The sequence below is a fragment of the Cricetulus griseus genome, chromosome 5 (assembly GCF_003668045.3).
Source record: "Cricetulus griseus strain 17A/GY chromosome 5, alternate assembly CriGri-PICRH-1.0, whole genome shotgun sequence".
Lineage (NCBI taxonomy): Eukaryota > Metazoa > Chordata > Mammalia > Rodentia > Cricetidae > Cricetulus > Cricetulus griseus.
The window spans coordinates 188,954,529-188,967,296 of NC_048598.1; the positions used below are offsets into that span (position 1 = coordinate 188,954,529).

Below are 12,768 nucleotides of genomic sequence, written 5' to 3' on the forward strand. Positions count from 1 at the left end.
CAGAACCCTGAAGAATAATTAATAAAATTAGCATTTAAAGAAAAATGAATCTGCAGTCAGAAAGTGCTCACTCCAACCCCTACACCTGCTTCTCCAGGTCACACTTCTGACCTATGACCTCTGGTCAGTTCTTTCTTTAGCCCCAACCCAGAGTTCCTGGAAATTGCTAGGTAGGAAAGACTGAGAGGGAAAAGTGTTTGCTCTACAGAAGGCTTGGTGGTTAAATAACAGTGTGCTGCCACTCCTCTATAGCCAGCTACCGCTGCACAGCTGTGGCCACATTCAGGCACAGCCTGTCTGTACACGGCTTGATGGGGACAGTGTCAATCTGGCAAGCCCACGCCCCCCCCCCCAAAGACTTTCCCAGGGCTCATATTGTACCTTCAGCTTATCAAGAAGTCTATGATGTAAAATAAATAGTTTGAGGCCACTGGGTTTGTCCCAAACCCAGGACAAACTAACTAGGGTGCCTATTCAATATACCATCAAATCAATCAGACCTGGCTACCAGGTTCTCCCAGCATCCCTCCTTCCCTACCTGTTACGGAGTCTGGTTGGCATATCCCGTCCCCTACCCTAAACTCTCCAGCCCAGGGGCTGCGCTGCTTTCCCCCCAGTTTCCATTTTGGATTACACCGATGCCTGGCCCTTCCATTGACCCTTTACTCTCCTGGTGTGGCCCTCCTCTCCCCCATGTCTTCACACGACCAGGCTCACCATCATGTTCACTCTGGACTCTTCCAGATGTCCCTGCCTCTGGCTGTGCTCTCCCTTTTAGCTGCAATAAAGCTCCTCCACCGTACCTAGGAGCAGCAATGTCCTCCTCATTTTTTTTGGGGGGGGGGAAGAGCAGTTTGAGGCAGGGTTTCTCTGTGTAAAAGAATTGGCTTATTCTAGAGCTCGCTCTGGAGACCAGTCTGGCCTCGAACTCACAGAGATCCGCCTGCCTCTGCCTTCCGAGTGTTGGGATTAAAGGCGTGCACCACCAACGCCCAGCTTTGCCAGGTTTGTTTTAAACACTGACGTTTGCCACTACCTTCTACTGGGTCAGAAGGGAGGTGTTTCCAGTGAGAACCGGGTTCCTGGAGCAGCTTTTGGTCACTGCGGAATAATAAGAGGCACGGCCCGTGCAGTGGTTTGAATGAGGAATGTCCCCCACGGGCGTGGATGTTTGAACCCTTTGCCCCCCCACCCCCAGTTGGTGGCGCTATTTGGGAGGCTGTGGAACCTTTTGGAGGTTCACCTTGCCGGAGGGTATACATGACTCGAGTGGGCTTTGAGTGTTTGTGGTCTTGCCCCACTCCCTGCTCTCCCTCTGCTTCCTGCTTGGATTTGCCGATATAAGCCCTCCCCTTCCTGCTGGCTGCCATGCCCTGCCCCCAACCATGATGGTTTCTTATGCCTCTGGAACTGTAAATCCTAGTAAATTATAAATGGCCTTGGCCATGGCGTTTCGTCACAGCAACAGAAAAGTGAAACAATGCTGTACACTAAGGGATTGCCCAAGACAACTGTGACCTCCCTAGAAATGGCCTATGATCTCTGGCCAATGTTGAGCTCTATCTAAGACCGGGGACTGCCCCTTTATGTTTGTTTGTTCATGAATAAATGTTACTGTGTTACGGTGTGTAATAATCCAGGCAAACCTGGCTCCGCCCCTTGGGAACCTGACACCGTGCATCACCCCTCTGCGCATGGCAGGCACCCTGGCTCTGTACGCAGGTGCAAAGGTCTCTTTAGAAGAGACAAGCTCCGCCCACTCCTGCTCTCTTTTCCGCCATTTCTCTGACAGATCTCTGTCTCCTCTCTCCCTCTCTGTCTTCTCTCCCCGTCTCTTCTCTTCCCCTCCCCCATCTCTGCCTCCCTTGCCCAATAAAACTTCCTTCCCATGTTTGTCCCCCACCATGGGAGCTGCTGCAGTCCCTCCCACCTCGAGCTGTATTCCTAACACTGTGTACATTTGAGGGTCACAGCACCGTGCATGGGAGGCATGCAGAAAATAGGATGGTTACCATAGAGGAGAAGATGAATACATTTCTCATCTCTCGGTTATTTGTGACAAGAGCAGCCAAAATCTGCTTAACAAAGAATTCCAAATAGAACACTAACTTTAATCTGCATGTTGTACTTGCTTTCTTACATATCTGTCATTTTGTATTTTAAAACAAAACCAAAAATAACATTTATTTTGGAGGCTGGAGAGATGCTTAAGAGTACTAGCTGCTCCTGGTTTCTGGTTCTAAGCACCCACAGAGCAATGCACAACCATCTGTAACTGTCCTGGGACTCCCTCGGTAGACCAGGCTGGCCTCCAACTCACAGAGATCCTCTGCCTCTGCCTCTGCCTCTGCCTCTGCCTCTGCCTCTGCCTCTGCCTCTCTGCCTCTGCCTCTTGAGTGCTGGGATTAAAGGCGTGCACCATCACACCCCACTTTCCACCTTATATTTTGAGACAGGGTCTCTCACTGAATCTGGAGGTCCCCAATGTGGGTAGCTGGCTGGCCAGTCAACTCTAAGGCCCCACACATCACCAGCCCACCCCACCCCCCACCGTGCTGGGGTTTCAGATGTGTGCCAGGTCCTCATGTTTTTGCCATAGGCAGTTCTGCCTCCCCACCTGCACCCTGTTTTATTCTTTTAGACAGGGACTCTTTCTTTATCCCAGGCTGGCCTGGAACTCACAATTCTCCTTCTTCAGCCTCCCCAATGCTGGGATTACAGGTGGGAGGCACCACACCTGCCCATCTACTTTTCACTATGTTAGGAATTCTCACACTGCTTGCCATAGTAGTTGGGCCTTTCAACTTTAAAATGAATGAGTGAAACCCAACTGGACACAGCTGTTAAACTACTACCCTGGATTTCTTCGTTCTAATTTTCAGTGTGTCTTTTTCAATGTTAGTAATAATTAAAACTATTATGTGGGTTACTTTTAACCCACATTCATAATTGCTAAAATGGGTTTAAAAGTAGATGCCAGTCACTATTCTCCAGTGTCTGTGCACAGGGAAGACATGAAATGGACAAAAGTGTGAACATTTGTCCCTTTTTAGTTTAAAAATCTCAGATAAATCCCGACAACCTGACTCAGCTCTCTTGACAAAGGTGAAGCGAGTGAGCACAAAGAATCAATCCATAACAGTTGGGCAGGGGTGGCACACATCCTTAACCACAGTACTCCTGAGGCAGAGGCAAGGTGGATCTCTGTGAGTTGGAGTCCTGTCTGGTCTACATAGTGAGTTTCAGGATAGCCAGGGCTGTATAGAGAAACCCAGTCTTGAAAAACAAAAGACAAAACACAACACAACGAAAGAATCCATATTGAAGGCACTCTGGCTGAAGGGCTGGTGTGGTGGGAGATATGCCCGGGGCCTTGAGATACCTCCCTGTGGGGCTGAGAAACTTGTGCTGCTGGAGACATTGGAACTGAGAGGGGTCATGTGAGGGAAGAGAGAGCTCGTGTCCTGGACACCTGTCTCTGAAGAGGGTTCAAAGGTCTTGTTTTGTTCAAACACACTCAAGGTTCGTGTTCTCGGATCAAGTACACACAGGCGAGAGGTATTTTTGGACAAGCTTGCTGTCCTGCTTTCCTTTCTGTTGCTGTGATACAAGCAAAAGTGACTTAGGGGGAGGTGGTTTATTAGGGCTCACAGTTCCAAGTTTATGGTCCATCATTGCAGGGAAACCAAAGTGGCAAGAACACTCACAGTCAAGAGCAGAGAGAAATGAATGCATACATGTTAGTTCTTAGCTCTCTCTCTATGCTTATATAGTACCGAATCCCTTGTCTGAGTGATTGATGCTACCCACAGAGGCTGTCTCCCCACATACATACCCACTGAAGACCCAAGGATGGCAAACATGGTACCCACAGGTTTTGCCTATTACCTTTCTCCCCCTTGTACATTCCTAAAGCTAGTCACCAAGGACTATTTTAGCCACTGACTCATTCCTGAGGCTGACCACCAAGGCCCAACTATCAAAACACCAAGGTCCAGCAACCAAAATTCATTATTTTGACTAACCTAATTAAAATGCCCAATTAGAACTTACCACATGTCCTTGATCAATTCTTACACGGAGCTCCCTGCTTTTCCTCTTAAAATTAACTCTTGGCAAATCCATTTGCTGCCGTTTCTGCCTGAGTCAGACTCAACCACCTTGTCTCTTTGTCCTGCTTCGTCAAGGATCTCTTTGCATTTGGTTTGTGCTTGGAAACTGGTGTTTGGGTGTGGTCTGTGCCTAATTGGGGTCCAGAAAGGAGTTCCTAAGTACTCGGGTCCCTTTACCTGCAGTTCAACCTGATTGAGGGACCCCCTCATCAGGACTCTCATCCCTGGTGATTCTAGGCTGTGCCACGTCGACAATTAAAACTGACCATCACACGTGAGAAATTAGCAAAGGCCCTCCTAGAGTGAGAGAAGACCAGATAAATGATTCTAACTTCCTACAAGTGGGGGTGTGCATTGGGGTGCCAACTGGGGGAGGCCATGGCGGAATAGTGAGTCTGAGAACAGCCTGGGCAATATAGGGAGACCCTATCTCAAAACACCAAAACAAAACAAACCCCCCACACACAAACACCCCGAGCATGGTGCCAAAACAAAGCAGTATCAAAGCCATTGTGACTCATCCTGGGGGTTGAGGATGGGATGCCTGTGCCTCTTCTCTAGAGCCTTTGCCCAGCAGTGACGTGCACCAGTTTGTCCCTAAACATTCCGTTCTCCAGCTCAATGGGATCCTATCAAATTTCCTTTCCTAGTCCCCCCTCCCCACCAGGGAATGTATCTTGAGGGATTTCCCTCCCCTCCCCGAAGAGGGAGAGAGAGGTCCATGGGGAAAGTCAGTCAGACTATGGTTCCAAAAGGCCTCATGGGCAAGGCAGAGGCCTCGTGGTATCTCCAACTACTAACCTGTGTTTTCTGTGCACCCCCTCATTCGTCCCCTTGGGAAATCTCTATATAAACTTCATTTCCTCATGGGCTATCTCACAGCAAAGCAGAAGTGTGGTTAGGTCAGCTGGTTTAAGTGAACACTTAGGTATCTATGTTCAAACCCACTCTACCAGATCAGGCTGGCTTAGGACAAGAAAGAGGTAACCTGGACTTAAGAGAAAGGCGAGAGGGGATATAGACCTTAAAGGCAATGGTGACACATGCCTTTAATCCCAGCGCTCGAAGAAGCAAGGGAATCTCTGAGTTCAAGGCCAGTCTGGTCTAGAGAGCGAGTTCCAGGACAGCCAAGGCTACACACAGAAACCCTGTTTTAAAAAACGAAAATAACAGCAACCAAGGGCAAAGGCATGCAACAAACTGGACAGTCAAGGCCTGGAACCAGAATACATACTCTGCAAGCAGATCAAAAGTTTCCAGGCAGTGGCACATCCCCTGTGTGGGATACGCAGGTTATCAGGATGTCACAGAGTCACAGCTGGGATAGCAGGTGCTCAGCAGACTAGGAGGCTGGCATCTCCGCCTTCACATCTGTCTTCTGTACTTTGGATCAGACTCCCACTGAACTCCGCAGATAGGCATGTTTAACCATTCAGAGTACCCTTCTAAAAGCTACCGATACCAACACTATCTCATCCCCCTTCTAGGCCGAGGACGCAGAGATAAGAGTTGTCCTGAGCCTGAAGTCACCTTGGGTTTGGAAACAGTAGAACCTCACAGACAGACCTTGTGGATCACCCTAATACAAAAGCTGTCATTTCATGGGAATGGACTTAAGCAGTCTCCAGTCTCTCTGGAGACAAGGATTTCTCTATTCTGTCCTGTGGCATCTGTGCCACAACTAAGTCCGTGTGTCAGGCAAAAGCCTGGAGATTTAATTAAAAACCGAGCTGTCCAGTCACTTGTGCTAAGAGAATATGTGTGCCTCTGTGTTTTTTTGCAGGGAGGGGGTGGCCTTATATACAGACTTATGGCACAGTGGAAAAACCTAAGGTGTAATAGCTCGTGTTTTTTATGCCATCTGGGCTGTAATTCAGGACTAAAAAACAAGATTCATCTGTGGTTATCAACTCACAGAGACCCCGTGGGGGCTGGGGCCCAACACTGTCCTAAAGAACCCGGATCTAGATGAATAAGACTGCTTAATCGTGCATAGCTCTGCCTTGTCCTGGATTTTCTGCTCTCTATAAAGTCATGCTGGTAGCTGGAAGATAAGATGAAGTGCTGGGCTTTCTTTCTACCTTCCCTGAATGACCAGGGTGATGCAAACCCTTCCTACCTTTTCACCTCTGGGGCATGGAGTGGGATCTGACTATGTTGGAACCTCCAACATCGGTTGTCTGGCTGAGGTCTCCCCTTGTTTTATGGTCCGGAACTAGATTCTCAGCTACCACCATGGACATGATTAGCTGGGAAGAGGCCCATCTTGGTGCCAAAGGTGTGGTATTCCAGAAGAAATCCCTACAGCAGTGGTTCTCAACCTGTGTGTCCTGACCCCTTTGGGGAGTTGAAAGACCCTTTCACAGGGGTCAAATATCAGATACCCTGTATATCAGGTATTTACATTACAATTCATTTCAGCAACAAAATTACAGTTATGAAGTAGCAATGGAAATAGCATTGTGGTTGGGGGACGGGGTCAGCACACTATGAAGAACTGGATTAAAGGGTCATGGCATTAGGAAGGTTGAGAACCATTGCCCTAGAGGACCAAGGAGGATAGTAGGGGCCTGTACCCCAGGACACACAGTGGGTGGGTCTTGGCCCATGGAAGGCCACACAAAGTAGCAGCATGCTTGCAGTGCATACCGCTGTCCAAGGATGCCATATTCCTGTCACCTAGTCTCCACTTAGCACCACCCAACCCTGGAGCATCAGAAATAGCCACCAGGGGCTGGAGAGATGGCTCAGAGGTTAAGAGCACTGACTGTTCTTCCAGAGGTCCTGAGTTCAATTCCCAGCAACCACATGGTGGCTCACAGCCATCCGTTATGAGACCTGATGTCCTCTTCTGGTGTGCAGATATACATGGAAGCAGAATGTCATATACATAATAAATAAAATTTTTTTAAAAAAGTAAAAGAAAAAAAAAAAGAAATAGCCACCAGCAAGAGCACAATAAGGGGGAAAACAACAAGAAAGCCACTTGAGTGCCCAACGAGGTGGGAGTCCCAAACACTGATTACACTTAGCTTGGTTTGTGTACCATGCTACTAAAATCCCTATGCTAAAGAAGGGCCGTGTTTTGATGATGCTGCAGCTCACACCAAAGGCTTTATGAACACTAAGAAAGTGCTCTATCAGAAAACTATGCTGACAACTTCTGTTTTTGTTTTTGTTTTTTTTTAATTAGGAAATTATCAGATAGTCACTAAAATATTAACAATTTTTTTTTTTTTTGGTTCTTTGAGAAAGGGTTTCTCTGTAGCTTTGGAGCCTGTCCTGGAACTTGCACTGTAGACCAGGCTGGCCTTGAACTCACAGAGATCTGCCTGCCTCTGCCTCCCGAGTGCTGGGACTAAAGGCACATACCACCACCATCTGGCTCAATAATATTTTCTTTTTCTGAGAGATGAGATTATGAATTGAATTTATTATTATTGCTAGCATGTTTTCTAGAGCACTTCACTTTTGCAAATAGGCAGCTTAAAGGAAAGACTGTAATTTTGCTTTTATTTATGTGTGTGTGTGTGTCTGAGTGTGCATTTGGGCATGTGAGGGCAGGATGTGTGGAGTCCTGAAGAAGTTATTACATCCCCTGCACCTGGAGTGACGGGTGGTGACATTTGTATGTGGGTGCTGGGGTCCCCTTGGGAAAGCGGCCATAGCTGCTGACCACTGAGCCATCCTCTCAGCCCACGGGCAGCATCTGACAACCAGACCGAAGACTAGCGCAGCAGCTACAGCGCTAGCCTGACACCGCTCTTGCCCCTCGGCCCTCGGGCGGCACCTGCGTTCTGCTCCATGCTCTCCTTGATGCCGTCTAGGAGCTCCTGGGCATCATCCACATTCTCTTCCTCCTCCTCCTCTTCAGCGTCATCTTCTCCTTCCCCTGAGTCCTTGGGGGCAACAATCGCCTCCTGTATGCCACAAGGATAACCAAGTTGACCGTGCTCGACACTGATGTGTGTGTCACCAACAGTCTGGCTAGGGATCCTGGAAGAAGGCCTAAGCTGGGAGTGCACCCGGTACCAGGCGCCGTGCAAAAGCCTGCAGGGTGTGCGCATCCACCAAGACGGACAAGGGCCTCAAGGCTTCCCTTAACGCTACTTTTAGGAGAAGAGCAGTATACTCAGGGTTAACTCCACAATGGCCTAGGAGTCAGCAATTCTCTAAGGCACTAGATTGTGCCTTCTTTTTTTTTTTTTTTTTGAAATATTTTTTATTTGAGTCTGGGTCTAACTATCCAGCCTTAGCTGATCTGGAGCTCCCTATGTTGATCAGGCTGGTCTTGAACTCACCAGTCACCTGCCTTTGCTTCCTCATCATCTGGTATGCACCACCATTTTTTTTTTTTTTCTGGAACAGGGTTTCTCTGTGTAGCCCTGGCTGTTCTAGAACTCAGTCTGTAGACCAGACTATCCTGGAACTCAGAGATCCTCCTGCCTCTGCCTCCAAAGTGCTGGTATTAAAGACTTACATGACCACTTTCAATTATATGTTTATGAGTGTGCCTGTGTGTGGGTTGGTACATGTGAGGGCAGCACCCATGTAGACCAGAAGTCGGTGTTGGATCCTCTGGAGCTGGAGTTACAAGCGGTTAGGAGCAAGTATGCAGCACCTAGACTGTATCTTACTTGCAGGAAACACGTTTTATAAAAATCAAGACTTTTAGGCTGAGGGTGTAGCTGAATGGTACATCACACGCTAAGCCTGTACAAAGTCCTGGGTTTGATTTCTAGTACTCCCCAAAACGGCCTCTCATAACTACTTATGGAAGTATATTTTGTTTTCTGCACTCCTAACAAAATTATTCTTAAAAGACAGTAAATAAATGGTCTGAGATAGAGTGAGAAAAATACAATAAGACTAAAAACAAAACAAAACTAAAATATTTTAGCCAACAGAGAGAAGAAGATAAGATGTACTTTGGGAGAGATTGGAGGCAGAACTCCAAGGACAGTCCTACAACTGACTCCATCATACAGAAGACAGAGGGCCCCGTGGGGTTCTTTCTCCATTTTCATAACTGGGACCAGCAACAAAATCCAATTAAAATAGTAAGTTTCTTTGACATTCTGAACTAGTCACTTGCGTATTACTCAGAAATACATTTTGTGAATTGGAAAGATTCCCGGGGAAGTAGTTGAGTGTGTTACCAGTTTGGCTATGGCTTCGGAAATCACATCCTTTATTTTGATGTGATGTAGTTTGTAGTATTTGGCCAATTCTTCGGCAATGCTGGATTTTCCCACGGCAGGAGGACCAAGAATGCAGATCTTGATTGGCTGGAAAAAAAGAAAACAGAGACTATGTCTCTTGGGGCTCTGAAGCTAGGGGGCGTTCTTTCAGGACTGTGTTCTTTTCAGTGTCTCTGGACCCTGTAGTCTGACTTCAGCAACTCAGCCAGACTCCAGACTTCCTGCCTCTACTCCCACCATCCTGAAAGTGCCTGCCTCCTAGCCAGGTGGCTCAGAGTCATTTGTTCCTTGAGGATGTGATAGCATCTATGTTCTGACCTGGACCAGGGGAGAACAGAACATTCAACAGGCCGTGCCGAGGATGCTGGGTGTGACAGTACGTGCCACTAGTCCCAGCACTTGGGAGGTGGAGGCAGGACAATGCAAGGATTAAGGCCAGGTTCAGCTACATCGTGAGTGAGAATCCAGGGTGTGTTATGTGAGACCCTGTCTAAAAACAAACAAGTAAAAAATAAATAGAGGGAGCAAAAGAAAAGAGAGAAAAGAAGTGCCCAACAATGCCTAAAGGTGCCCAGGCTTTACATGCCACCAGTTTCATTTGTCCTTGGCCATTCTTATGGAGACACAAGAATTTATGGCCCAGTATATAGGGCCCTACATTATCACTCAGATTGTCTTTGGATTGAACTTGGTCTTCAGTAGTTTAAAGTTAATTGATTTTTTATTTAAAAAAAAAAAAAAGATCTGCCCTGAAGGCGGGCTTTGAATGAGTCCACCAGACCCATGATAAATGCTAAATGGGTATTTATTAGGGAAGCACTAACTCAGATGAGAGTAAACCACCACCTGCTGCCCAGGATGCAGACTCTCCACCCCACACCCCTGGGTCTAGGCCGGGCAAATGTCTCTCCATATAGAATGGGCTCCACTAAGTCAGTTTGTGCATTAGAGTTAGATCTTGGCCTCATAGATTGTTCCAGTCACAGCATTGTCACCTACATTATTAAGGGAGTCTGGTTAGGTCTTATGCAGGTTCCCCATTTGTCAGACCTGAGTCAGTGATGTCTCACTAGCTGGGGTCAGCTGATTCTGTGGGTTTCCCCATTGTAGTCTTGACTCCTTTGATGGACAGCTTGTTTTTGTTATTTTTTTTTTAAGATTTTATTTATTTATTATGTATAAACATTCTGCTTCCATGTATATCTGCACACCAGAAGAGGGCACCAGATCTTATAACAGATAGCTGTGAGCCACCTTGTGGTTGCTGGGAATTGAACTCAGGACCTCTGGAAGAGCAGGCAGTGCTCTTAACCTCTGAGCCACCTCTCCAGCCCCGAACAGCTTGTTTTAGGATGGAAGCACTCCCACCGTCAGGCGTAGAGGCACCAGTAGTGCCTTCCATTGACTTTGCTTACGTCAGAAACCTGAGCAGCCTGTGAGTGCGGGAAGTTACCAGGAGTCCTCGGCTTTGCTTGTACTCTTTGAGGATGCTGCCGATGTTCTCCACAAATCCTGATTGGGCGACCCAGCGGATGTTGAAATTCTCCTTCACAAACAGCGCCTCCATCCTCAGGTTGACCAGTAAATGATCGAGACAATCTTGCTGAGGGTTAGGGGAAAGCAGAGGTTTGTCTTGTTGTAATCAGACAAAAATCACTACAGTTAAGGAAAGCCAGCATCCATTCACTGAACAGGAAAGCCAATCAGCACTACCTGTGCACAGAATGCCTGCCTCACTGTCCCCAGGCGTGGGACCCCAGGACCTTACCTATACCCTTTCCCCACTGAGCTCCAGCCGCAACCCTGAGACTTCTCTCTTTCGTTCTTTCTTTCTTTCTTTCTTTCTTTCTTTCTTTCTTTCTTTCTTTCTGTCTGTCTGTCTGTCTGTCTGTCTTTCTGTCTGTCTTTCTGTCTGTCTTTCTGTCTGTCTTTCTTTCTTCCTTTCCTTTCTTTGTTTTTGTTGTTTTGTTTTTTGAGACAAGGTTTCTCTGTGTAGCCCTGACTGTCCTGGAGCTCACTCTGTAGACCAGGGTGACCTTGAACATCTGCCTGCCTCTGCCTCCAGAGTGCTGGGATTAAGGGCAGGTCCCACCACCACCCAGCTACCCTGAGACATTTTAAAAGGCTCTTCAAATCCGATGGGGGAAGGTCCTTCTGTGTATGTTTATCTTCTTATTGGTTGTTGTATAAAGTACTGTTGGCCAATGAAGAAGCAAGTTAGGCGGGACTAGGAATCAAGGAGAATTCTGGGAAATGTAGTAGAGATACAGGCAGGAAGCAACATATCAGGCAGACTCAGTATATAAGCAAGGGCAAGAAGGAAGTCGACCCCTTTTGCTCTTCCTCCTGCTCTCTGCTCTGAGCTGCTATGTGATCCAGGGATGAGGACGCCAGTGGAAGGTGTCCTACATAAGATAAGTCTTATAAAATATATAGATTTATGATAATCAAGAGTGAGCTAGCAGATAGTCATTGGCCAAGCAGCATTTGTACCTAATATAAGTCTCTGTGTTACTTGGGACCTTAACGTGATGGCGGGCAGAACTTATGTGGCCTGGCAGAAATCGCCCATGTGGTGGCAGGGCTCGGGCAGCTTGGAGGAAAGACTTATTGTAACACAAATCTGTCTTTGAGAGCAGGCAGGCAGCTTTGCTTTGGGTTGGAAAAACAGCTCAAGAGTAGGCTAACTCTGGAAGCCTCTTCCAGTCCTCTCCCCTTCCTTTTCCACTTAGTCATTTCTCCTTTCTCTTAAGACATAGCTCAGGTTAGCCTTGAGGTCACTATATAGCCAAGGATAACTCTTGATTCTTCTGCTTTCTATGCCCAGGGTTAGGATCAAAGGTATACACCCATCTTTGCCCCACCCCTGGGGCAAAGGAATCTGGGTCTTTGCATATGCTAAGCAAGTGCTTCATAGTTCAGTTCCACTCTTAGCCTTCCAAGACTGCCATTGTGTTATGTGGTGTTAGCCTAGCATTGGTCAATGCCTTACACACGAGAGGCAAGCACTCCACTGAGTTAATGCCCCAGCCTTCTTTCTGCTTTTTGTTTTGATTGAGGGTTTCACCTAGTTGCCCAGACTAGCATTGAGGTCATTCTTTAGCCCAGGCTGACCATGGACTCAGACCCTCCTGCCTCAGCCTCCCTAGTAGCTGGGGTTACAGGTATGTGCCTATCAAGCCTGGGCCTAGCCCTTTAAAAAATTTTATTGTGTAATGTATATATTTTGTCTTTATTTTGTTTGTTTGCTTGAGACAGGGTCTCACATAGCCCAGGCTAGCCTTGAACTAATGACAAGTTTTTGAGCTCTCGATCCTTCTGCCTCTACTTCTTGAGTGTGGGGATTATAAGCATCCACTGCCATACCAGCTAGCATCTGTTTTTGAATAATGCCTCCTCATGGTTAACCACCCCCCCCTAAATAAGTAATAAGTATAGAGGAAAATATTCTCTCT

The 12,768-nt window shown here is 47.2% G+C and overlaps 1 protein-coding gene across 4 annotated transcripts in view; it reads right to left on the bottom strand.

Moving 5' to 3' along the window:
* Ak7 (adenylate kinase 7) overlaps nucleotides 1-12,768 on the bottom strand; it is a 65,050-nt gene that overhangs the window by 18,444 nt on the left and 33,838 nt on the right. For all 4 annotated transcript variants that reach the window (XM_027416334.2, XM_035445489.1, XM_035445488.1 and 1 more), the window contains 3 exons: nucleotides 10,767-10,916; nucleotides 9,272-9,400; nucleotides 7,903-8,032 (listed from right to left, as the gene is read on the bottom strand). In XM_027416334.2, the coding sequence (XP_027272135.1) occupies nucleotides 7,903-8,032; nucleotides 9,272-9,400; nucleotides 10,767-10,916 (409 nt within the window). The remainder of the gene's footprint in view (nucleotides 1-7,902; nucleotides 8,033-9,271; nucleotides 9,401-10,766; nucleotides 10,917-12,768) is intronic.